General features: G+C 42.5%; 2 protein-coding genes across 2 annotated transcripts in view; one reads left to right on the top strand and one right to left on the bottom strand.

Annotated features, from left to right (window-relative positions):
- The window catches only part of BCL2L13 (BCL2 like 13), a 34,695-nt gene extending 22,615 nt beyond the window's left edge, over positions 1 to 12,080 (bottom strand). Inside the window, exons 1-2 of the mRNA XM_005530557.3 lie at positions 11,955 to 12,080; positions 6,647 to 6,827 (exon numbers count right to left, since the gene is read on the bottom strand). Of these exons, the coding sequence (XP_005530614.2) occupies positions 6,647 to 6,770 (124 nt within the window). The 5' untranslated portion in view covers positions 6,771 to 6,827; positions 11,955 to 12,080. The remainder of the gene's footprint in view (positions 1 to 6,646; positions 6,828 to 11,954) is intronic.
- A 1,192-nt stretch (positions 12,081 to 13,272) lies between these two features.
- ATP6V1E1 (ATPase H+ transporting V1 subunit E1) lies at positions 13,273 to 24,267 on the top strand. Its single transcript, XM_005530554.2, has 9 exons — positions 13,273 to 13,441; positions 16,819 to 16,884; positions 17,808 to 17,917; positions 18,370 to 18,436; positions 20,211 to 20,300; positions 21,566 to 21,634; positions 22,029 to 22,123; positions 22,952 to 23,039; positions 23,643 to 24,267. The coding sequence occupies exons 1-9, from the start codon at positions 13,409 to 13,411 to the stop codon at positions 23,703 to 23,705; spliced, it is 681 nt and encodes a 226-aa protein (XP_005530611.1). The 5' UTR covers positions 13,273 to 13,408; the 3' UTR covers positions 23,706 to 24,267.
- The last annotated feature ends 2,175 nt before the right edge of the window (positions 24,268 to 26,442 follow it).

Raw genomic sequence — 26,442 nt, 5'->3', positions numbered from 1 at the left:
TCTGAGTAATAAATTCCAGAGAAGAGCAAACTGTTCCTCCTTTTGGTTAATGCCTTGTCACTCCCTGTCAGTTGCTTCTTTGAAGAACTGAACCACTGCTTTGGAGTCAAGTGCAACAAGTGTGTGCAAGTGCCAACCCTTGTGTGAACCTGTGCTTTTTCTTTGTATGGAAGGGACAGAGGAGCCCCCCATTCTCACGGGATTAATGTGACGATGATCACCCATGACAAGCTGTCACACTTGATAAGAAATCACCCGGAAAATGGAAGGAAGAGAAATTCCACTGCTGCCAGTGTACAAAAGAGCTGTTTAGATAATCAGCACTGCAGTCAATGGTTTCCATCTCGTAACACCCACAGCTTTGCAGCAGCTGCTGATTCCGAGAGCACCTGACTGTTCAGTCATGCCAAAATATCAAAACCCTGCCCCTCCCAGAGCAGTGACTTTGCACTGTTTATTCCCCTAATAAAGATTGGATTTCAGCTTTCTGCATCTCCTGGATATTGACTGCTACCAACAAACATTGCACACAGAATTGGAGAACATCAACACCAAAGGTCCTAAGTGAGGGGTGTCTTTTTTCTCAATTAGTCAACTTCCAAGTCACAAACAGGTAGAAGAAAACAGTAAAACCAGCTTATTTTATGAGAATATATTTTTGTTATCAAGGATGTAAATGGTCACACCAGAAGTGGTGTTTGTAAGAGCCACAAGCATTGAATGCTTTCCTGTGCTCAAGAAATGGGTTTGCCTCTTCTGAGCAATTCTGCAAGGCCTCTTCCCAGAGGCACAACAAACCTCTGTTACGTGTTCTTACACAACCAAGTTAGTGCATTCTACTTTCTATTTATGGAACAAATGTTCACTTTGGCACAATTATGTTCCTGTTAAGATTTTGGGTTTCAGGTATTTGGAAGTAACCTAAAAAGTAGAGAAGAATGTGTTCTGGAAGTCCATCAAGCACCACATCAGGGAGCATCAGACTACTAAATAAATGTAATACTTCAGTAAAACTCCAGAAGCTCAGTAACAATACAAGACTAACCCGTTTGCCAGGTTTAATGCCAGGAGGAGGAGGGATGGAAAGTCATTCATCAGAGCTACTGACTCTGCACATCTCATTTTGCAGTGCTTGAGCCAAAACTTCAGCTAACAAGGGACAACCATAAGGAGGGACTGAAAAGATGTTATGCCTTTTTAGTTCAAGGGAATGAAGGAAAACGAAAAGAAAGCCACTGATGTCACAGATTGCTTCTGATTTTTTTATTTCATGCCTGCAATTTTAATTTAGCAGTATCTTTGTTTTTCTGAGTTATCCTAAGTCTCTATGTTAACCTCTGTATAGTGAACTTAAAAATTTACTTTTACCAGGACTGTAATATTTCTTTAACATCTCAGAATTTTTAAAACATTAAGTAAGACTCTAAAATTACTGTAAGCACTGAGAAGTGACAAAGATATAAAAAACCTCTTTACAAATGTATTTATCTATTTCCTTTAATGAAAAGTACATCCATTAAACCAGCAAACTCCAGACCATGGACTGCCACACATAGATGTAGCCCTCGATTTCAGAAATGTTTAAAAGAAGCTCTTTATAAGCCATAAGAAGGCTTAGCTTGAAAGAAACTGAAAAAGTCTAAAATATTAAAAGGAGACAATATATTGCCAACTAGCACTCTTTTTTGAGGGGGGTGGAGGGCAGAGAGAAGGCTTAATTAAGTGGGAATTCACACCCCAAAAAGCTCCTTTTCCTTGCCTCAGTTTAGGAAATAGCTCCCTTATTACCATGAACTGGACTGCTCTGACCTACAGTGTGAATCTTTACAGCCCAGACATGGTTTCCCTAAAAGGAAGGTCTTTATCAAGCAAGTTCATCATGTAAGATAAAACAACCCAAAAAACTCAGTTTCCTACAAGCCAACAGTAGGCACTGTGTGTGTGAGAAACCAGGAAAATGTCTCGATCACCAACTACACACACCACTTGGTATGGTAATTCCAAAAAGATAACAAATGGTCAAAAGGACATAGTGCATAATAATTGGAATAAAGTACTGTGGATAGCATGCACCTCAGGAAAACTGTCAAAACCTTGTTCACCTCTTGGCTAATCTATGTCACCATGCAGTAGTGGCACTGACTATAAATTTTTCAGATACTCTGTAAACTATGGGATTATTTATTTAAGATTTTTCACTCTGTTAAGGAAAACATAGAAAAATTACTTGTCTTTACAGTGTAGCCACAAGCTCATGGGATGGTGTCAAGCAATGGGGAAGTAGATTAAAAAAGAGAAATACATTAAAAGTCACTCCTTGATAACATACAAAGAAATATTTATAATAAAAATACATTGAATCACAAAACCAAAGGACTTTGACCCACTTGAAAAGCTAGTAATACTAATAACTGCAGCAGAATGGAAGCTTCTGTAATGAGAGTGACTTCAGGGAGAAAAGTGTAGAGATGTTTTCCAATACTTAATAATTATTTTCTGTGTCTGAGCCAGTACTTTTAAGTATGATAAGAGTTCTGAAAAAATACAAAACATCTCCCCTCAATCTAATGAACTGAGAGCTTCCACACATTTTAAATATATGTGCTCATCTGTTGCCTCAAACATTGACTGACACAGGTGATGCTACTCCATGTGTTTTATCAATTTATCTGATTTTTCACCTATCAGAAAACCTACCAAAAAGTAACAGAATTTAATGCTAATGGATTTTGCTTTAAATAAACTACAGTGGCTGTTATGCAGAATCACTGGCAAAACTAAGAGGAAAAATCTCTCAAAGCACTGGCCAGTTAAATTTGCTGGATTTACCTCTGGAGACACTGAAATCCATTAGAGAACACTACAGAGCTATAATGTTAAAAGGTTGGGTTGTCCAGTAAAACTGTCTTTTCTTCAAGAGGCTGGAATACTGTGGATGGTTCTCTCTTCAGCCCCTGTGCTGAAAAGAAGATAGCAAAATAAAGATTTCCAAGTGCTCATCAGGTGTTGATTTAGATCAGCCTCGTTTGCTTGAAGCCAGAAGTGATTTCAGTGCTTGTAATTGAAGCCATCCTTCTTGCAACAAAACCAAGACCAACCAAGAGACCCAAAAGGAAACACTGTAAGGTAATTTTCCATGTAATTTCTCTGAATTTTCTACTCACTGAATAAAAACCCTCCAAAAACCATCAGTCTTGCAAAGCACATTAAGCCTGTAATAAATCAGAAGTTTCAACTGGAAAACCTATCAACCTATTTTAAAGTTTTATTCTTATCTCAGTTTTTGAAACAGAAAGGGATATACCAGGAAAAAGAATTTGTAAAAGATGCAGGAAACAGAGGCAGAGAGGGAAGGGGAGAGAAGGGGAGGGGAGGGGAGGGGAGGGAAGGGGAGGGAAGGGGAGGGAAGGGGAGGGAAGGGGAGGGAAGGGGAGGGAAGGGGAGGGAAGGGGAGGGAAGGGGAGGGACCAAAGCATTGTATCTCTCCTACCACTTCTGGCAGAGATAAAATGGTACCACTCCTGTTGGAAGGATCACTTTTTTGGTTGGGTGTTTTTGACTCACCAGATACACCTTCTAGTTTAACTGGGCTGTTGAAACTTCACTGAAATCTGGGAGACTGCGGTAGAAAGAGACTCAAGGGAAATACAGAAATCCTAACAACATCCAGCATGTCTTTTTTCCTCATCTCTCATATTCTGTACACATGCAATGGAAAGGCAGGAGATCCTCCAGTGAGTGACACAAGGTGGCTGGAATTGGGATCCTGCGCTGAACTGCCCTCTAGAGGAGTCTCACTCTCCCACTCAGGCAGACAAGGAGGTCAACTCCACCAGGGCAAGCTACAACTTGTCCTCCTGGACACTCCCATTTCACTGAATATGATTCAGAAAACAGACCAGGAGTACAGTCTTATTTGGATCTAAGAAAAATGAATGAAGGGAAAGTACTGCAAACCAGAGTCAAGGCCTCATATGAATGAAACACAAAATACAGAAGTGTTCTCCAACTAGAAAGGAAATGGGCAATAGGCAAAATTGCTTCTTCATTGCTTCCTGTGGAAGGTCTGTCAGCACAATAACCAAATCAAAGCAAAATAAGATTAAGGACAGGTTTTTTATGGGAATCCTCTCAATTCACAGATCACTGGTGTTCAGCCATAGAGCAGAAAGACTCCTGACAAGTATTTTGAAGTGCCACAGAAATCCAGAATGGAAGGAATTTGGGATCACTCAAAGTGTTGTATCAACAGCTGGTGGCAGTGCTTGGCAAAGCAGGAAGCAATGCTGTGCTGTTGTTACCTCTCCTGTGTCTGTCACCAAACCCAGAAGTCTCCTCCTCATGATGGGATTCCAGACAACAACAGTTCATTTCCATTTCCCAGCTTTCCTGTCTCTTGTTCTAACCAGGTTTCACCAGGGACTGTAACACCCAGCTACCTGCCAGCAGTGCATTAGGCAGGGCAGGAAATATCCATTATGGGCTGTGCTCCCTCCTAGGGGATTGCAGATTACAGCAAGCAGCCATCAGCCACGTGCCAAACAATAAGGAGATACGTGCTGGCTACATAAACTGCTCAACAGTCAGTGGGGATGAACACAGCCCTCTGAAATAACCACACACAGCCCCAGAGTGCAGCTCAAACACTGCTTAATTACAAGCAAGGTGAGAAAAAGTAGGAGAAAGGATTTTTAAAATGTAGCTAGCAGACAAAAGAAACCTCTCAGATGCATGGAAGGTAGAAAACCAGCAGGAAAAGTGTGCTAGGAAAGAATGAAATAAATCCTGAAGCAAATGGTTAAAGCATTTGCTTAGTTCAATACAGCCTGAAGTCTTATAAAAGCATTACAAAACAGTGAGAAACAAATTAAAAGTACGGCAAAATTATTTAATCCAGAGGCTTCAATCAGAAAGCAGCAAAGTCACTGAAAAAGAGACCTAATTAAAATGAAACATGACCAAGAGAGGAGACAGGTAACTGTCTGGTTTGGGGAATGACGTGGGGAAAATGTAGGAAGATTTCCTTTTCAGAAGTTGTAAAGTATGAATGCTTTAGAGTATTTTAGTAGCAAATCCAACTACAGACTGCTGTCACACAAGGTAACATATCTAAACAATACCTGAGAAGTCCTCTTAAGTGACTACAAAATTTTCATCAAAACATTTGTAGCTTCCTCATTAGAAAATTTAAATATACCACTGTAATTCAGATTAGAAGAAGAGGTTTCAGTAATGAGAATAGTTTGAAAGGTTTCACCTTAATTTGTAAATACTTCAGAAGTAACTACAGCCAAATTATTTTTAAGAAGCTTTAAGACTAACATTTTCCTTTTTGAATCTTCTATTTATAGAACAAAGCAGATTCTTACACATTGAACCTTTATATGTACTCAATACATTTCCAGTTACAGCCTAGTTATAAATGAGTGGGATCTCTTCAGAATGAGATGTTATTGCTCAAATAACTACATTTTTCAGCATAGGATTTTATGAAACGAAGGGTTTTATGAAACGGCTAAGAGGCTTCTCCCTTCATGGACCACAGATGCAGTCAAAGTGGAAGGAGCAAACATACCTTAAATATAATAAGGTTAGTTTTATGAATTAAATATTTAAAAATTTAATTTAATTAATTATATATAATATAATCAGCATATGCCATGTGATTTAGTGGCAAACTGAAAAGCAGTTCTGTCATAACTTTGATGCAATCTTTTCTTTTCAGGAATTTCTCACTTCATGACAGGTAAGTTCAGTAAATGACAGCATATGCATTCTTAAATGATTGTTCAAAGAGAAAAAAATTATTCCAAAAACTGTCTCTGTTTGATTTGGGTTTATTTTTAATCCTCCTTTCATCAGAGTAAGTTCTGAATCACAGAACTAGTAGTGACTAAAATGTCATTAAGAAGTGACAAGCCACCTAGGCAATCCTGACAAACAACATTGCTTAAGTGCTTGCCACCACAAAATGAGAAACAGTTTTACCCCCTAGATTTATGGGAAGCACAATCTACCAAACCTCTTTTATTCTGCCTTCTATTAATTCATTTAACCTCTTTTATCCATAAACCTGCCCTAAAAGAAACACCTGACTCCGAGCAGTCCCTTGACTTCTCATAAATAAATAAATAAATAACCAGAAGTAGCACAGGCCACATCTCTGCACCAGCATTGAGTGACAACAACAGGAGCCTCGGTGTAATAGGGCAAAACTATTTAGCACAGGAGATTGCCCAAGACACCACCCAGTTTATGCCAGTAAACACCACCTCACCCCTGCTTACTTCCACTTGTGTGCCAAAAAAATAGCAAGCATGGGCTGAAATTCTCACAATGGCTCAACAACATTAAAATATAACCATAGCCCTCAAGACAGTGACTGAAACCACCTACTTGCTTCCTAAACACCAGTCAGTCCTGGAATAGCTCGAATTAAAACAGTAATCTACATACAAACAGCTTTGTTTCTATCAGCATCTCTCATCTTTCAATTGAAATTTATTCATTTTTCACTGAATAAACCAAGAGATTCATTACACCGAACATCAGGCTCGCACTCTGCACCCCTGCAGAAACACCTGAAGAACTAATTGCGAATGCAGCTGCACATGTAAATGGCTAGAGATGAATATGCAAATATTACCTTGAGTTGGAGGAGGAGGAGGATGCTCCTGTGGCTTCTCCTGTGCTAAAAGGCCCAGGTAGCTGAGCACTACGTATTTGGTTTCATAGTGAAATCCTACAGGCACGGCAGTAGCGGACGCCATCGGGTTGGCTGTGTTGGCGTGGGGCACGTCGGCTGCGCTCTGGGAAGCCCGGGAAGGCTGTCAGGGAAGAGTAAAGTGTTTTGTTTGTTGGTTTATAAGGCTGCAACAGGTCATGAACTCACGCGTAACAGGGAATTATGTAACTATCCTGAAGCAATATCCAGCTTTTTGCCCTGATATCCTATGCATTCTTATTTTAATGAGAACCATGCAGAGTAAACCGAAGTGTGCCCCAGTGCAGCGCCCTGCCTGCTGCCAGCAGTGGCATTTCTCACTCCTGTATGGCATGCTCACACTCCCATGGAAGCCAGTCCCTCACCACGTGTCCTCCTCCCAACACCTCCCATCTCAACCACACGCAAAAACACACGTGTTCATGTTTTGAGGGATTCTGAACACTTCCTTAACCACAACATGTGGTAAAAAGCCGGATTCCAAGGAGTCTCTCATTCCCAAAGCCTGCCATTAATGTTTTCTCTGCTTTCTCAGATTCGCTACTGTGATGCTCAAAAGTTGTAAATCAGAAAAAAGTGACCACAATTTCCTTAAATTAGTTTTATTGTTCCAACAGCAATGGAAAACATATGGTCAACAGAGTAAATTCCACACTCAATGTAGGGATTGGGTGAACAGATGGTTGTTTGTCCTGGATTTCTCACCCACACACTATTAAGTATAAACCAGAAATCCACACCTAACAGCAACATCTGGCCAAAGAACTCCTCCTTGTTTCACTCTAATTGTTTTGTTGCTTTTTTTAAATATCCAAATAAGACCTGCAGGCAAAACTAAGGCAGAGAGAAATTAAAAACAACATGGTAAAAAGTAAAATCTCAAGAAACAACATGGAAGTGTTGGGAAGTGGAGGAAAAGCCATGCAGCAGATTAAAAGGATGCTTGAGATTAATCAACATGTTTTAGCTCTTTTTGTTTGGCAAAGTCTGGATAACTACTTGCAACATGCTGTCAACTTAATGGATCAAATAATACTATCCAGGAGTTTCTGACAAACTCTTCAATGTAAGTTCTCCAGGACTTCTAAGAGTCAGTCCCAAATAAGAGTAGCCCATTCTTGGCCACCAGAATGGATGTCTAAATGAAAGGCACACAAGAAACTTTGTGCTACAGAACAGCTACTGAACAGGCACTGAAAGAGCCAGATAACTTAGTAATGTGAGACTGCAGTTACATTTAGAAGAAAAAAATTTATCAAGTTCAAAGTTTAAAGCAGTTTGAATGAGTAAAATGCTATATACAGGGAAGAGAAATTGGACCATCTCATAAGAGTTATGGATTGCACTGGAAATGCCTTGGGTCTAAAAGAAAGAATCAGCTTCCAAAACCAAAGAACAATCTGCAAACAAAGCCTCAAGATTAAAAATAATAATAATAAACCAAGAAAGCAAAAGAAAAGCACTTGCCTGTGTAGCTATTCAAGATGTCTGGGCTAACTTCTAATCCCTCCTCCCTGAGAAGGAATTCAGATTAACAGCAGTTGTACACTGCATTATATATACAGTTTATCTGTTACTGCAGATAAACTAGAACTGTGCTGTGGCATGGTTGCTGTGGGAGTAGGTAGCTTGGCAAAGAAAAATTTACCACCAAACTAAAAGCTGCAAAAGGAAAAGAACTGGTATAAAATTGGCTGACTATTCTCTTTAGAAACTCTAGTTTCTGAAACTCATTCAGTACTGAAAACAAAAAAGTGCAGTCCCATGAAGACCATACTGTGGTAGCCCTGCCTCTTGCTCCACGTATTTGAAAATGCCTGAAAGCCTTTACCAGAAAGGTTCAGTTGTGTCTTTGCTACAGCCTGAACCAAAGTAGTGAATTATATACAAGGGAAACAATGAACTTGGAGTCAACACTTCATCTGTGCTGCCTCCTCCAGCCCAAAGTGCTCCACGGGCAACACATCCTGCTTCAGAAACCTAAGAAATTACAGAGAAGAACCACAGCTTTTGCACAATACAATTACCCTCAAGCCTCTTCCATAGCTAAGATTTTCACAGAGCAAGAAGATCTGGAAAAAAATAACTGCTCTGAAGACTTTAGGATCCTTTAACAATAGATCTGCTCTTCAGACCAGACCCCCACACACAGTCACCACATCACATGTCACATCACCAGGTGTGAAAGGTGCCATTCACCAAAAAGCAAAAGCTCCCCAGCATGTTTCAGTTCTGGTTTGTTCAGTAGAGATCCACAGCCTGAAATCAAAATGCTTCTCACAATGCCTACACAGTGAATGGGAGCCCTTCCAGACAACCTGAACTGATCTCTCCTGAAAAAATCAGCCTGACAGATGGTCCAGAGACATCCAGAAACTGTGCTGCGGACCAGAGAACAAGTCTGGATACAGAAGAGAGATTATTGTTCAAAATATAATTCCAAATCAATGCAGAAAATCAAATTCTAAAAGTTAATCCAAACAAGCATGATATCAAAAGCAGCACAGTGCAACAGGGAGGCCTAATTCACAAAAATTACAGCGTGCTTGGCTCAGCACTTCTGAGGGGAGGAGGGGAAGAAAAAAGCAGAAAGAGAGAGAATCAGACCACTGCTTATTTAAATAGTGGCTAATGTTTCCCTGGGGAAAGAATGATTTAAAAAAAAAAATACCTTGGTGGATATATTTTGAGAGGCAGTTTTATACTGAAATGAGAAGGGAGAATTAAGAACTTCTATAGAAGAAATCTTCAAATTCTTCAAATAAAAGAATGTCATGAGTCCAAGTGCATTTCAGAATCACTGGTCTTCCTTTGAGATAAGCCCACAGCACAGTAACAGAATGACCCGTTTTGGATTGGGAATGACTGGTTTTGTTTACAAAGAGAAACACAGAAATATTGACTCAGATACTGTAAATATCTCAGAAAAGGCCATTTTTCAGGAATGAGCGGGATTGAAAAAGAACACACAGCTTGAGGGACCAGATCAGAGGAAAGAGAGCTCTCTGCTAAAGGAACAAAATGGAAGAGAGTCCAGAAAGTGTTTAAGAGGATAAGCTTGTACAGGAGATGCAATGGAGCAGAGGAAATAAGGCGTTACACAGACTCCCTAAGTCTCAAAGCCAGGGCAAGAGGGTTGCTTCTGGTTTAACAGGTTCCCTGCAGAAATACTGTCCTTAAAAAGCTACAGAAATCAACATTACCAATTACTCCCTACAAAACCATTTACCTTTCCCAGTTCCTGCACCCTTGGGGGATAGAAGGCTATACCTGTTGAAGCTTACTTAGCTTGTCACTCCTCCGGCCCTGCTGTCACTTGTTTCATGTGGGCTGAGCTGCTCAAGCGACCTGAGAGCAGGAGTTGCAGTAGGACTGACATTTCCCCATGCAATCTGTCACGTCCTAATCCACGGCAGAGTTATAAATTGGATAACAGGCAGCACAAGCCTACCAATGAATACAGCGAATATAATCCCCAGCGACGAGGCCAGGCTGTGTTTCAGTCCCTGTCTGTAAAACCCTACTGTGCATCAAGATGTGTTTACTGTGCCTCATTCAAACCCCAAAATGCAACATCACTGCTCTACTGCCCAGAGCAGTTCAGCTGGTTTTTATAAACCAAACAGGCGATGAATGGATTTCAGAAACACCAGCACTGAAACAGCAGCACCACAGCCCTCAGCTTCCACTCCAAAATAGTTATTGCAGAGCTGGATGCATTCCCCACCTAGAGCCCAGGCCTCACTTACCAGCACAAACCCAATCACCCTGTGAGCTGCTGTGGCAGAACTGCTCCTGCTGCTGCCGAATTCTTGCAGAGCACACACGGCTCAGCCAGCGAGCACCAAGCCGAGCACAGGCAGGCACAGAGGCAGCACCACGGTAGCGCTGCAGCTCAAATCATTTTTAGGGCCGCCTGACATCGATATGCTCACGGCTTGGGTCGTCTTCCTGACATCAGTCTCTGAAACAGGCAGCCACTCTGAACTACAGCCTCGGATTTACATGGTGCTCTTTACCAAAACGTACCGAATTTCAAGGAGTTGCAGGTCTACAAAACCACACCCCGCATCAACAAGATGGAAAATGTTCAGGCATTCTGCAGCCTAACCAGAAGGCTTGTGTGGGGATTTTGGGTGAGACTTGCATGTGTGGGCTAGTTTAACCTTGCAGCAGTTTGTCTCTGAAAGCACTTCCCATAACACGCAGGACTATCCAAAGCACCCAGTTGTGATCAACTTGGGAGATAAATTCTCCAGAGTACTTTTCCAACTGTGTATCAGGGTATGACTAAGAAATTGTTTATAATAAACTGAGGACTATCAGTTCAAACATGTCAGTTCCTACTGGAAATGAATCAATACTGCAGCCACTACTGATCCTCTGGTCGTACTTAATGGATAGAAATACTGGAAAACATAATTGTTCTTTATCTGGACAGTGGTTGTAGCTGACCTTTGACAGAAATGCAATTAAGTGAGCATTCTAGGCAAACGGTGTGATTTCTTTTCTAGGAAGAAAAACAAAAGCTATGTACATTATCCGCTACAAAGGTCTTCAATCCTTTGCAGCTTCAAACCATCCCAGCACAACATTAAATGATGACAAGCACAACTTTTATTAACAAACTCCCATCTATTTTCCGTTTTAACGTGCCTATTTGGGTTTGAGAATCCGAAAAAAGCCGTTCCAAGTTTCAGCGGCGCCGGAGCCGCCGGCGGGAGCGCAGCGTGAGCCCCTCAGTTACTACGGCGATGAATGAGATATTTATACCCGGGCGGGCGGGCACGGCGTCGGGATGAGTCACCGGCGGGGCCGTGCGGGACTCGCAGCCTGCGCGCTGCCGGCTCTCCGCCGCCGACGGGGGCCTGGCACGGCCCATTCGCCACCGCTGCCCGCCGGCTCCGGGGGTGTCCCAGGGGTGTTCCGGGGGTGTCCCGGGCGGAGCGGGCTCCGCCCGTCCTTCGGCCGCGGCGGGGGCGGGGGCGGCACCGGGCGCCAGGGGGGGGGCCTGGCCCCCCCGCGCCCCCGCCGGACCGCGCGCGCCCGACTCGCGCCCCCAACCCCCCCCCCCAGCCCGCCCCTCACGGAGAGCGGGCGGGAGCGCGCGGGGACGCCGGTACCCGCTCCCCCCGCCCCACCCTTAAATTCATAAGTAAATGCAGACAGACAGGCAGATAAAGAAATAAATAAGCAGCCGGCCCGCCCGCTCCCACGCCCGTTTCCTCACCTGCGGGCGTCGCGGGGAGGAACTGGAGGTGGAGGAAGCGGAGGAGCGGCCGCAGCTCCCGGGTCGCTCCCGCCGGGGGCGGTGTGGGGATGGGGGGGGGGGGCGGGGGCGGGCGGGCGCACGGGCTCGCGCGCTCGGCCGGTGCGCGGGCTCTGCCCTAATTTGCCGCCGCCGCCGCCGCCATGATGGAGGGGGCGGGGGCAGTAGCGCGCGGGGCGCGGCGCGTGCAGCGCGTCACGGCTCGCGCCGGGGAGGGGGCGGGGCTCGGAGAGGACACGCCCACATCACGTGACTGCCCTGGGGCGGGCGGCAGGGGATCCCGGTGGTCGCAGGGATTCGTTCACCGGGAAAAAAACCCGTGGGTGGGTTTGTGCCACCCTCTCCCGTTTTCCTCTGGGATTCGGAGGTAAAGGAGGTCTCGGCAGTTCGGTTTCCGCGGCCCTGACCTCCAGGTCACGTGGCTGCAGGTGTGGGTTAGGTGGGTCTGAGTCCCAGACCGAACCCACCCCCTCCGCAAGGCAGGGGGCAGACGGAAAAGAAAGAGTCTGGATATAATTCCAACTGTATTTGCTATTTTATTTAGTAATATTTATTTTATAATAACAGACATCAACATCATTTACTATTACATATTATTTCTTCTTTAATAAAACAACTTGGTTTTAATATTATTTAGATGGTGCCTGAAGTAATAGTAAAGCATTCTCCAGACCCAAAATACAAGCTGATTTCCAGCATTATAACGGCAGTATGAAAAGACAGCGAAGTTACACACATAGTTTTATAATAAGTTTTCCACACAGAAAAAAAAAACACAGAAAAAAATTAAGGAAATGGAAATAAATCAGGAAGAAGCACAGATGTGACAAATACCATATTTCACAGTGATTTGGAAAGGAACAGTTTTGTCTTTTACACCAAACGTTCCGGAAGAATGGAAATGTAAACCTCTTGCCAATTAGAACAAACCAATACTATTCTACTGCTTAGATTTCACCATCAAGAATGGCAGCAGTAACAGAACTCCTGCGATGCCCTCCTTCCTGCATCCTTCTGCTTCTCCCACCACGGGAGCCAACACAGAGCTACTTTAGGGCCTTACAAACGAGTTAATCTCTGTGTTTCACCCCTGCCTGCTGCAGGTTCCGCTCTCGCCGCTGTTTCCGTACCCGTTCCCCTGCTCTGCTCAATTTTCGCACTGACGGTGACGGCACACCCGCCCCGCCATATATAGCGGTGTGACGTCACGCATTGCGAGCGTTTCTATTGGTCCCCGTGCGGTGGGCGGGGCGTGCGGCGACCCCGCCCCGGCCGTGACCCGAACCGGATCTGATTCCGCTGGCGGCCACCGACGGCACCGGGTGCGTCTCCTCGGGCCTGCGGCTGTCACCGCCACTGTCACCGCCACCGCCACTGTCACCGCCACCGCCACTGTCACCGCCACCGCCGCCGCCATGGCGCTCAGCGATGCCGACGTGCAGAAGCAGGTAGGGCCGCGGCCCCGGCCCGAGCGGAGCCCCCGAAGGGCCGTGGGGAGCGGGGCTGACCGCGCCGGGCCCGCAGTGCAGCTCTGGCGGCTGGCTCTACTGCTCTGCCCGCTGCTCCCCTGGGAAAGTAAGATCGGTGGAGGGGAAAGATCCTGTCTTGGAAAAAGAAGTGTCCGGACAAGGCGATTTTTTCCATGCCGGGGTGGATGGGCCCCACCGGGGAACTTCCCTGAGGCGTTTTGGTGACATTTTACGGCAGATTGTAACGAGGAGGTTCATGAGCAGGCTGTGTGCTATCTGCAGTGTTTAATTGCATCCCAAGGCAGGTAAATGCAGAGCCTTAGACGAGCTGTGGTGCTGTGGTAGATGTTTGGAGGTGAGGGCCAGTGTCTTCTTCCATGCCTGTAGTGGGAGAACTAGAGAAAGTGGCCTTAAGCTGAGACAGGGGAGATTCACATCAAGTATTATAAAGAAAATTTCACTGTTAAGGTGGTCAGGCATTGGAATAGGTTGCCCAGGTGGAGTCAGCGTCCCTGGAGGTGTTCAGGAAGTTTCTGGATCTGAAGTGGTTTAGTGGTTTAAATGTTACAGTGGAAGTGCTGCATTGATAATTGGACTGGGTGATCCTGAAGGTCTCTTCCAGCTTAATGATTCTATGGCTCCATAAGGATTTCCCGTCTATTTTTGCTTGTAGCTGTGTTACCTGGAGTTAGCTGTACCTTAGCATTTGGGTGGGCTGCTCAGCATTCCTGGATGCCCTTTTTAGGTCTGTATCCTAAGCAGAGTGGTGCAGCCTGGGGTTGGCTTGCAGTGGAAACTTCCAGCCCTGAAGTCTGGCTGTGGACACTCCTAGAGGCAGGACACCCTGTCCCTGTTGACAGTAAACACTGCCCTCAGCTAAAAAAGCTGCTTTCAGCTGGGTTGGAGATGGTGTGTAGTGTTAAAGGCTGTGGGGATCCGGTCAGCACTGGTCTGGGTAGTTTCTTGCAGGTGATGAGCAGGTCAGGCAAGTTGCCTTTGTCCTCTGCATCACAAGTACTTGTGTCTCACTTTCTCATTCAGTAAACATAGTCTCTTGGCAAGGAAGCATCACAATGAAAGTAAAATTGGTAGGTTGCCTTTCTCCAAAAGGAGAATTGTAACATTACATTGTATTCATTTTATCTGCAAAGCTCAGGGTTTTTTTTTCCTGCCTTTCCATGAACATAATAAAGCTGACATTAGAGTGGTCTTGCTCAGCCAGAATTGATCTGAGCTTCAAAGGTTAGTTCAGGCTCTGGTGATGTATTAAACATGTAATACCAATAGCATTTCACATCTGCAGCTTTCCTATCAGTGCTTTACACTCCTGAGCCCAGGATGATGCTGTGAGCTGCAGAGGAGAGTGCTGATGGCTGACAGTCCTGCATGTGGATGAATCTGGCATGAACTTGCCAGCTGGTCCTCTAAACTCCTTGCCACCACACTTCCAATGGTTGTCACTTGGAAAATCATTTCTGGTTGAGACTTTTTCCCACTGACAGAATTGGTTTCTTATTCTGTCAAAGGTATTTAATTTATTGATCTGTCTGGTCACTTCTAAGGCCCATCTAACATCTAGAGCTTCCCTTGGAAAGGATAATCACAGTGCTCCTGATGGGGAAATACTTCCTTTCTATAGGAAATACTGCTTTAAAATAAGTCTCTCATTTCAAAATACATTTTTGACATTGTTATTAAAACTAATCCTATTTATAGATGTGAAAATCTCACTTTGGATCTCTCTTCATTTATATAAAAAGCAAAAGGGGATTTCAGTACAGCAGGAGGGAAGTAACGCTGTTTAGTCTTACCAGTCTAGGAGAGGTGGATTCCATATTAGCTTCCATCTCATTCCTTTTCTTTATGTGGAGGATGTTTCCTGAGCACCCAGAACTGTTAAAAGTGTTTTTCCAAAATTCAGAAACCAGACTACACTGGAGGAAGTGACTCAGTAACATAAAGACTGCTGCTGCTGCTTAGTTCTCAGTCTTCTTCAACAATAGGCTGTTCAGCAAAATAATATTCTTATTTTAAATGCCTCTCTTGTCCTTTCTGAAATGCAGGGTAGGAAGCTGATGCTGTAGGTAGACAAGCACTTGAAAGTCTTTGCAGACACAAATTAAAAATAAACCTCCTGACTTGATTTTTGAGGATGTAGATGTTACTGTTCACTTCTTCCACTGTGTTAACATGTGTTTAAAATCTTCCACTTGTCTCTTCACTTCTGTGTTTTCATCTCTATGGACTTAGTGCTGTTCTGCACATTGGCTCAGTTTTCACCTTGGCACCTTTCTAATCTCTTTAAAATGTTTAATTTTAACATTAGATTCTATAAATAAGAGTCTTTTGTGTGAGTTTATCCAGAGTGGATTTTCTGCAAAATGTGTTAAGTGCAAGCAAAAAGTCAGTAAGTTTTTATGGTCTGCTTCATCTGACTGTGGAAGTGTCTGTACCTCATCCCAGTTTAAGTTTGGTTGGGAATGAGGTCTGGTCACACAGAAAGGCACATGATGGATGAAGAGAACTTGATCTGATTGCTTTCCTGGTCTTTAAGCTGCTGGACCTGGGCTTTGTAGTGCTTTGAGGTGGCTTCAAAAATGTTTTTCAAGTAGAACTTGCTGGTTCATGTGGGGCTCTGAAGCAGCAGGTGACATTCTTGATGTGGTCTGGGTCACAGAACGTTGCTGCTGCTGTCTCCTTCCCCAGCCCCTCCAAAGTGACCTTATACAGAATTTATAGCAGTTTTTCAAGAGAAGGGGTTCTGGTGTTCAAAGGAACTTCTGGCTGTACAAACCTGACCAGAGTGGTCAGTAGCACTTTGCTTTGCTTCACTGTTCACCTGTGGAAAGCCCAGGTTCATTCAGATGTCATCTATATTAATGTTTATATTTCATGTAAATGTTTCATGTAAATGTCATAACAGACTCACTTTGCTGTGTGAGGATTTTTGTTGTCTGGGAGGTTTTTTTTAATAATCCCAGAGGTGAAAAGAGTTGGACTCATTAATTAAGAACAAAAACACTCAGCCTCACATTTGTACAAATTTACTTTTGGATTGGTTGGTTTGGTTCTTTTTATAGTTACATACCTGAAGTGCATTCTTCTAATGGCAGCTAATGGAAGAGCATTATATAGAATTATTGGGGAAAATAGTGTTCTTATAATATAAGTCAAGATGAACTTGCTCTTTAGTGTGTATCCTCAATTAAATTTCCTTGCAAAACAATATTATATGAATTAGTAAATGGATATGGAGGATCTACAAATGAGGAGATAAATATATATATATATACTTACTTCCTCTGGGCAATGTTCTTTCCTACAGAAAATATTTTCTTTCCTCTCTCTTGTTACAGATCAAGCACATGATGGCTTTCATCGAGCAGGAAGCCAATGAAAAGGCTGAAGAAATAGATGCAAAGGTAAAAATGGAAGTTCACTGTCAGTAAGTTCAAAAGGAAAACTGCATCCCACATCCTGCTTTGAAAGTTGCAGTCAGAGGGGGCTAGAACACCTTTATAAGCTACAGCTGATTTCTGTTTAGTTATTATATAGCAAAAAATGCTGTACCAGATAAACTTAGTTTTTGACAAATGAAAATGACTCAGAGCTAGTTTTGGTCAATGTTTTGGTGGTTCTTGAATATAAATATATTTGTATCAAAGTGCACACCATTTTTTAAGCAATCAGGAGAGCAGAGTGGTAACGTGACTCAATTGGATTAAGTAGAACACCTTCCCCCACTAAATTAGTATTTAAGGCATGAATTGAATTACTTGCAGAATGCTTCACTTAGGTTAAGCCACAAGAGACTGGGTTTAATATTAACCTGGTGATAGAGTATAGATGTTTACTGAAGAAGGATTAATGGTGCCTTTTAGCCTCAACAGTCTGCATTATACCACTGCTGAAATGCCTGTGGTATTTATTTGGTATTTAAATATTGCCTGTTGGTATTGGACTCAGCATATGTGTTGCTGATAATATTTAATCTCCCTTAAACATTTAGATTTACACAAATATTTGATCAGTACTAAAGCAAGTATTCCTGAAGATCTGCAAACACAATTCAGAAATTGAGACTGGAGTCTCAGGTATAAGTCGGAGAATTATCCATGTGTTTTTACATTCTGTCTGGTGAGGCTTTACAAAAAGAAAAAACAAACAACAGCTGTGCTGTCACCCTCCTTGTGTAAGAATTACTTAAAGAGGTGAAGGGTTTTTATATGGAACCATGAATTGTATCATCCTATCCTGTCTGTGAATGTGCTCTGTTACATTTTGGTTCTGTTTTTTTCAGCCCAGGGAATCAGTTTCCACTTCAGTTATTTAATTTTTACTGTAGGCAGAAGAAGAATTCAACATTGAGAAGGGTCGCCTTGTTCAGACACAGAGGCTGAAAATCATGGAATATTATGAAAAGAAGGAGAAGCAAATTGAACAGCAAAAGAAAATGTAAGTTTCTTGGGTTACACAGCTGACTTCAGAGCCTGAGCTCTCATTTTGTTGTTAATTTTTCTTCTTCCCTTGCAAACAGGCAAATTGTAGACAGCATATTTAGTTCTAATTGTGAGTTTCTCTTTTTTTCTGGGGAGAAATTATCAAAGCTGAGCTACAATGGTATAACTTAGTGTGATGAAAGAATCCTTCACAATTCTTCATGTAGTTATGTTACTCTGGGGCAAATAATCATGTTGGGTTTAGTTCGGCTGGGTCTTCACCAAGAAAGGACTTCTGCAGTTTAATCTTTTGTGCAAGTCCAGAAACAGATTCAAACAGGTGATCAGACCTCGTTTTTAAGTGTTGTAGAATTGTTACCTTTAAATGCAAAGTGTGGAGTTAAATGTCACAGTTCTTCTGTCAAAGGCTGATGGATTGATTCATCTTTATCATGCATGAACTTGCAGTCAGATGTCCAACCTGATGAACCAAGCAAGGCTGAAGGTCCTCAAGGCAAGGGATGACCTTATTGCAGTGAGTATCTTTGAAGTAAACACACAGTCTCTGTTTCTACCATATGTTAGGAAATTGAACCATTCTCTAAAGAAAATACAATTTTTGATTGAGTGACATTTGCTTAAAGATACAAAAATGACTTTCCAAGCTGCTCTGAAAAGGCCTAGAGGATTTAGTCCAGCTTTGCTAATCTCCTTGTTTTCACAGTTTCTGTTACCTGCTGTTTTAGGGAAATACATTGGTCTGCCAGGAACATTGCAGGCAGTGTTGTATCTGTCATTTGCACAGTAGCTTGTTTCTTTAAAGAGCAGCAACTCTCTCTTGCACAGTTGGTAGAACTTTGAAATTCTGTTTGCCTCAAGCAACATTTGTGTGAAAAACCCAGCATGGCATAAGCAAGGAGGCTTAAAACACCTCCTAAAAGGTTTTTTTTTGTGTCCTTCAGTGGCCCATAGTACTTGAAAAGTTTTGCTTCTTGTTCTGGTAGGTGACCAGTGTGAGAAATCATTCATCAGAGCAGGCTCCTTGTCTGGGTGTCCTGTGTTTATCTCTCACCACGGGCAGTGTGTCCCCATTCAGCTCACTGAGCAGTGACCAGCTTTCTTTGCTGTGCTCTCCCACCCCATCTCAGAGATAGTTTGGGTGTTCCATGTTCTGCTAGATGGGGCTGTTGAGCTGTTGGAAAAGCTTGAGGGGCCCGTGGAAGTCAAAAATAAAGGATGGCATAAATGTTCAGGTTGATGCTACTGTGAAAAAGAGGAGTTAGCAGAAGAAAATCACCAGTTTATTGACTCTTTAAAATGAGTTTCAAACTTTAGATTGTATTCCCAGAGAGGAGGAAGGTGGATTGCTCAAGGGCTAACTCTGTTGTGGTAGTCTCTGCTGGGTAATCTCTTCCTCATTTATCTGCTGACTCAACCTCATGCTTCTGAGTAATTCTAAACACTCTTCCTCATTTTGAAACGTTTAAAGTCACATGCTGCTCGCTCTTTCTTGCCTTATCAGATCTTTGGCTCCTTTCATGAAGAGAGATGAGCAGTTCCAGAAATGCAGTGTTACTCTAGGGAGGACAGAATAACTAGGTTTGACCATGACAGTAAATTGTGATAGTTTTATATCCTCCTACTGATTGTGTTACTGTGCACTCTTTTTCTAACACCTTGAGACAACACAGGAGAGAGTTTCTTTATCTGAAGCATTTCTGATGGTCCAGTTTCAGGAGCTTTGATTGACTCCTTAAAAATTTCTTAAAAATTCAGTCCCATCCAATACTGATTTGCTGAGTAAAGATAACTAAGATAGCTCATTCAAATTAAAAATAAGCTCTCTCTTTTAAACTTTGACTTGCATTTACTTAAAATTAAAGAATACCTAACCTGAATATTATTTGATGGAAAAATAGATTGGATTTCTCTGCTCAACTATAAAGCTAAAAAATTTATTTGGACAACTGCATTATTTTACATTAAACAATTACTCACTACATATTTAGTTTATCTAAGTTAACACTCTAAGTGGCATCCTTTTACTCCCAAGCTCTCCCTTTTTCACACAAAAGGAATTACTGTCAGGTTCTAATGAGGTCAGCCCAGGGCAGGAAGAAGGGAAGTGTTGGGCAGGGATAGTGTGCCATGCACAGAGATGGAGGTCTAGCTTGGATGAACACCAGCTGGAGTGTACATTTACGTGTTGGCAGGGTGTGAGAGCTATAATAGAAGTACAGAAAGTTGGTAGGCATGAAACCAAATGCCAAACAGATGGGCTCTGCTGATCTGATTTCTTCTGAATGTAGGATTTGCTGAATGAGGCCAAGCAGAGACTTGCCAAGGTGGTGAAGGATACTGCCAGGTACCAGACACTGCTGGATGGACTAGTTCTACAGGTAAATATTTAAATTGTAAAAAATGGATCATTGCTAAGTTTCTTTTGCCAGAAATAGCCCTCTGAAAGTTACAGTTGTATTGGAGTCTGGATCAAATGCCACTGGGTGATCCTTGAGTTTTAAACATCACTTCAATATCTTTTTGAGTCTTGGACTCTGAACGGAAAAGGTTGCGGCTTATTTTGAGGTGTAGAGCCTGGTATAGCAGCAAGCAGCAGTTCCACTGTAAGAATAATTGCAGATTATGCAGTTAATGTGCACACACACATTTTAGGGTGCACACATTAAGCTCCTGCAGATGAGTTGGATCAAATGCACCTTTGGCAGAGGCTGTTTCTCCAAACCCACAAATCAGTCGATATCCACTTTGAAAACCTTTTCGGTGTTTGAGACTTAATAAGCTTTGACAAATTTGCTGTACTATGGAACGTCCCTGTGACAGAAGCAGGCACAGAAAGCAGAAACCAGAGCTTTGTTTGCCTAGAAGGACATCCTCAAACCCCAGAAATGAACGGCTGAAAGTCCAGTAAGCATTGGCCAGGGCAGTCCTGTGAGCTCTGGTGCCTCCTTCTGGCACAGACGTCCTGTGAACTCCCAGGAGCCACCCACGAGCTCTCCTGTCACATTTGGACGGCAGAGTTTTCTCAGTCATGTCTCCTGCCAGCTTGTGCCTCCACCTGGGTGTTGTTTCTTTGTCACACTCGTGTCTGGTGTTGCTGTACATCAAACAAACCTTTCTTCTTCTTGCAAATTGGCCACTCTTTATATCTTGTTATGTTAGATCCAGTGAGGGATCTAAGGTCTGTGCTCACAGCTGGACCAGGTGATCGTTATAGGTCCCTTCAAATTGAACTAAACTTACTTTATTCTGTTATAGCCTCAGGTATTACCACAGGAACTGCAAGGCCAGGCATCTGAAACTGCTGCATGTCTCCAAGAGCTTGGTTGCATGCTTGGACAGCAGTGATCCTTATGAGTGCATGAATTACTGGCCAACACAATCCTGAGATTCCATATGTTCAGTTGCACTTGAATTCCAAAAACATCATCCATATTTGGGCTCTTCCCCAGATATTGGTGCTGTCCTCTCAGAATGTCTGCCTGAGGTGAACTTGTGAGCAAAGATCTAAATAAATGAGGCTGATATTGATATTGTTGGGGCTTGGGTTTCAAATTGATCAGCTTCTTTCCTTTCTTGGGGTTAAATAATTCTGACAAAGGAAACATTGACTTCCTGCTGAAGCTGAAATGATTATTCCTTGCAGGGATTCTACCAGCTGCTTGAGCCCAGATTAGTTGTTCGGTGCAGGAAGCAGGATCTCCCCATGGTTAAGGTAAGACACCTGGAACATTTTGACAGTGCCCTGCTCACAGAGGCAGAGACCTGACTGCAGATGTTTGCTGCTCAGATCCTCCCCTCTCTGTGTAATATGAAAACAAGCTTTGCTTGTTGCACTTCTGTTGAAGCTACAATGTGCTTCCAAAGTTTGGGATCATTTCCATCCTTGGATAATGCCTTGGAAACTTTAGACATGGCTACAGTATTAAAAATAATAAGTGGGTTTGGCTGAAGAGCCAAAATGAAATGCATTTGCTTAATTAAAAAAAAAAAAAAAAAAAAGAGGTCTCAATCCCTTCATTTTATTAGTACAAGTGATTGAATGATCAAACTTGAGTGTTGCAGGAGAATTTGTCAGTGCTGACTGGAAGTTTTATCTTGTGTCCTAGACTGCTGTACAGAAGAGCATTCCCATCTACAAAAATGCCATAAAAAAGGATGTGGATGTTCACATTGACCAAGACAGCTTCCTGCCAGAAGATATGTAAGGAAAATGGTGTTGTTTTGTACAGGGCACTAACTTAATGCAACTTTTCAAGCCACAGCTCACATTAGTGTCAGAAAATTAAGTATGAAATGTCCTCAAAGTGGCTGCTGCTGTTCTTGTGGAACTGGCACTTCTTTGTCAGACACAGACTCTGCAGTTTTCTCCAGACAAGCACTGTCTCCATCAAAAACACGAGGAAAAGTTTTGTGCAGTCTCCAGCCTGATTCACAGTAGTGGAGCAGGGAATAACTGTGCATAGGAACTGAACCACTGCTCTTTTAAGGAGAGAGAATATGGATGTAGCCATGCTTTCTGTCTCAAGATGAAGCAAACTGAGTCTTAAGGTGCTGCAGGATAATCACTAGATGGGGTTTGTGTCAGTTCTGCCTGCAAGGCTCCATTTCCACATGGAATCACAGAGGTACCACAGACAAAGTTGTGTACTCTGTCATCTTTATGTATGGGCCAACAAACAATACTTCTAGCTCTTTTCCTCCCTTTCCAAAACGTCTTAATAACACAGAGCCTGAAGCTGTTTTGCAGGGACAAATTGCATAGCTCCACTTATATTTAAAACATGCCTATGAGGATCCTTGCACATAGCTGTGGTTTCAGATAACTCCAAAGGTGCTTTGCACTGCTGCTTCACTGGATCTCTTTGTGCTGCATTCCTATTAAGACATGATCAAAGGTTGTTTTTTCAAAAAGAGAAATCTTAGCCATGTGTCTGATTTGCCTATAAATGCTGATTTGGGATGTGTTTGCAACATTCTGACTCTGACCTGTGGATTTCACTGAATTGTTTCTTTTGTTATCCATCTTTAGTGCTGGAGGTGTTGAAATCTACAACAGTGATGGTAAAATTAAAGTTTCAAATACCCTGGAAAGTCGTCTGGACCTTGTAGCCCAGCAGGTGAGTTTCTCCCAGCAACCTAGGTAAACAAAATACAATTAACTAGTTTGTTCTTGCAATGAAATCCTTGTATTTCCAAAGTGTCACATAGTTCATGGCATCAGACTTCATTGGGAATGACAAGTAGGAAGTTATTTTTGAAAGGAAAGAAGAAAATTACCTATTGTTTGTGCAACAAAAAAAACCAACAAACAACATCATGGTTTTCCCCAGAATGATTCCTTTTGAATTAAGCTTAAGTATAAAACTCTCTAAATTCTGATACTGAAAGCCTTGGTTATGCCTGCACTACAGTCAAGATGCTGAAATGCTGAGGCTAACTTGAATTGCTGAAGCTAACTTGAGTACGAACTTTGGCTGAGACCTGTTACACCCAAGTGCAAAAAAAACCCCTAGCTCTGGCATCTCTTATGCTGCAGTACAGGCAGTGCTTTCAGTCTGCAGAGTAGCAGGCAATGTGTGATCAGAGAAAGACTTCAGAAAGCTCAGATGAGCTGACTTGTTAATTTTGAAGGCAGCCTAACTATCCCACAGTGCCTGCAGGAAGAACACACAGCAGTTTTATTGCCCATTTCACATAGCTGATGTGCTCTTTCTCTACAGATGATGCCAGAAATCAGAGTGGCTCTCTTTGGTGCTAATGCCAACAGGAAGTTTTTGGACTAAACCTCTATGAGAGAAGGTGGGATCTGTTCCACTGCCATACTGAAGGGGATGCAAAAGCATCTGCTAATCTAAAATCTTGAAATTTAACATTACTGTGTCATCCAGTATCTGTTCTTCAATCGAATAATTTTGCATACCTGCTGTGCTTAGCCTCTCTACTTGTGGTTAGAATGCATTGCTCAAAGGATGTGAAGACATACATATTCATCCAGAAGTGGCACTAGAAAATGGAGGCACTTGGGCTCTTGGCTTTCCTTACACTGTTGTGACTCTTTAAAGACAAGTGGTCCATTTATGGTCACTCTCTTTGCTTTGGCCACATCTCTCTCAAGTTGTCTGATCTGTGGAGTAAATTATTATGCTGCTGATGGCAAATCTCCTTTCAGTTATGGTCTTCAGTGTTATAGAGGGCATGTATTCCTTCCCAAGTTCAGTAGTTCAATTCATGTTACTTGGTCAGGCATTTCCTGTTCTGTATATGTGATTTAAAAAAAAAAAAAAAAAAAAAAGCCTGAGCCTGTACAACTCTATTTATTAAAATAAAAATGCGTGTGTGTATGGAGTTCCTTGTCACTTCTCTCTGGGGCTTTGGCAGCAAGTTTTGAAAAGTGGGATTGTTTGTGAAAGGACTTCCTACCTGAGCTGTGTGTATGAGCTTTTCTGTGATGCTGAAAGTGCAAGGAGTAGTGCCAAGCTATTTGCAGGAATAATGTTGGACTGTAGGCAAGGCTTTTGAATAGGATCTAGGATTCTGGAGCATCATTCTCCCTGAAAAATGGGTCAGTAGTTTTACTCCCTCTGTCTTCTGTCACAGGAGAGAACAACAGTAACACAACTGTGCTACTTAGATAAAACAAACACAATCCATTTCCCCTCACAAGTTTGTTGTTGCTGTGCAGGATATCCAGACTGTACCCTGACTCTTCCTAATGCTCAATTCTGAGATTTCTTTCATGGAAAATAGAAGCTGATGAATTATTACTTAAATACATCTTGAAATCATCTTCTCTAAGTATTGCAGTGAGTCAGGAACGGTAGGAATTTTTCATTGTGCCTTGAAGAGCATTTGCCAAGCTGCAGCAACACTGGCTTTATGCAGTGTTTTTAACCTGAGGCCTTCATGTGTGTGCCCTCATGTAAAGTAGACTCCAAATGCCAGATAAGCCTTTTACTGCCTCATTCCTCTCAAATGGAGATTGACTGCTAAGAAAATCCTGATTCCAAGTTTATTTAATCTGTGTCTGGAAGAAATGCTTTAAATTTGCTCTTAGGGAATAAGATTATTTAGCAAAGTTGGGTTTTTTGATTTTACTGCTCTTTGCTGTTGCATTTAGGTGCCAGCTCTTGTTTTCCACATAGATGGTTATGGTATTTATTCCTTTTCAGCACATGTTTCTGTGACTGGGCAAGAAGTGTGTCAGGATTAAATCTCTTGCTAGGTTTTGGATACCTGTTACAGCTTTTATCTTTGCAACAGTCACTGATCCAGCTTCCTCACACTGGGCAGACCTTCACAAATCAGGGTCTTGCATACTTTTAAAAAGCAAAATAATAACTACATAAGTGATAACTGGATTTGTGATTCTCACACTGGAAGATGTTGGAGTTACTTACCATTTACTTTTCTCTGTTAGTTTTGTATCTTCCTTCTCAGGAAAGAGGAAGAAACTCATTACACTTGGATTCAAAAATCAGTGTCCTCCAGAATGTGTTCAGTGTTAGTCAATGACAGCAGTGATTTAAAGTAGGTCATTAAGAAAGGCTCTGAGATTTATGTACCTCACAGCTGAAGTCCAGGACTAGGGGGTTTGTACCCCCTACAGCTCCCCCCAAGTTGGCTGAGGTATTATATGGAATATCATGGTCCTTTATTCCAGGTGATAGGAACTGTTACCAAGTTTTTTTACCTTAGAGATGCAGAGGAAAATGGGATATCCCATCCATGTGTACCTAGTGTAGTAACCCTGTTATCTTCATCCAGGCCTCCTTCAGTGTTTGTGCACAGGTTTTTGCAAGTCAAATGTGGAACAAAAGCAGCATTTCAGGACAATTTCAGAGTTCCTCCTGGAGCATTTTTGCAGCACAGTTTTGTTGAACTGTACTGCTGAATGTAGCCTGATGACCTAGGGCAAATCAATGAGAATATTGATCTTTATTCATCTTTGTATAAGCATGCATAATATTCCAGTTGGGCACAGTAAACAAGCCCTAAGCCAGATCACACATTAAGAAACTGGACAAATACAGGGGACAAAGGAGGCATTAAATCAGGAAAAAATTCTCTGTGAAGTTGTGATTGGAAAGGCAAGCACTGCAGATTAACAGTGAGATGGTTCTGTCTAATGGAAAAGGAGTCAGGAAAATGGATAATATTGCACTTGTTCTGCAGAGTTGGCAGTGGAAAATTTAAGAGCGGGCTTGACACTAAGTGGTCACCAGAGAACTTGAAATGTTCCTGCACATCTGAATCACAACCCTGTTTTAGAAGGTAGTTTTCACACCTAGGGCTATTAACATTAATCAGTGTATGAATGATTCCTGGAAGTGCATGCACGTGTCAAGAAGAGAGAAAGCCTGGAAGAAAACACCCAGAAGCTGGCAGAGGGAGGGTACCTTGCTTGTTTCATGCCCCTGTCTTGATCTGCTGATGTTAGCAAGCAGAATATGCATCTCCTGGAAAACAGAAAAGTATAAACTCATACCTTATACAGCCCAATAACACACACAGAACAGCCAG

The sequence above is a fragment of the Pseudopodoces humilis genome, chromosome 5, assembly GCF_049639895.1.
Source record: "Pseudopodoces humilis isolate 2021_Gansu_Grassland_sample_001 chromosome 5, ASM4963989v1, whole genome shotgun sequence".
NCBI lineage: Eukaryota > Metazoa > Chordata > Aves > Passeriformes > Paridae > Pseudopodoces > Pseudopodoces humilis.
This window is presented reverse-complemented; position numbering and strand designations above follow the sequence as displayed.

Excerpts from the sequence above, each read along its gene's own strand:
- ATP6V1E1 (XM_005530554.2), top strand. The coding sequence starts at position 13,409 with ATGGCGCTCAGCGATGCCGACGTGCAGAAGCAG. Across the intron at positions 16,885-17,807 it reads CTGAAGAAATAGATGCAAAG|GCAGAAGAAGAATTCAACAT; the intron begins GTAAAAATGGAA and ends TTTTTACTGTAG. Across the intron at positions 22,124-22,951 it reads AGCTTCCTGCCAGAAGATAT|TGCTGGAGGTGTTGAAATCT; the intron begins GTAAGGAAAATG and ends ATCCATCTTTAG.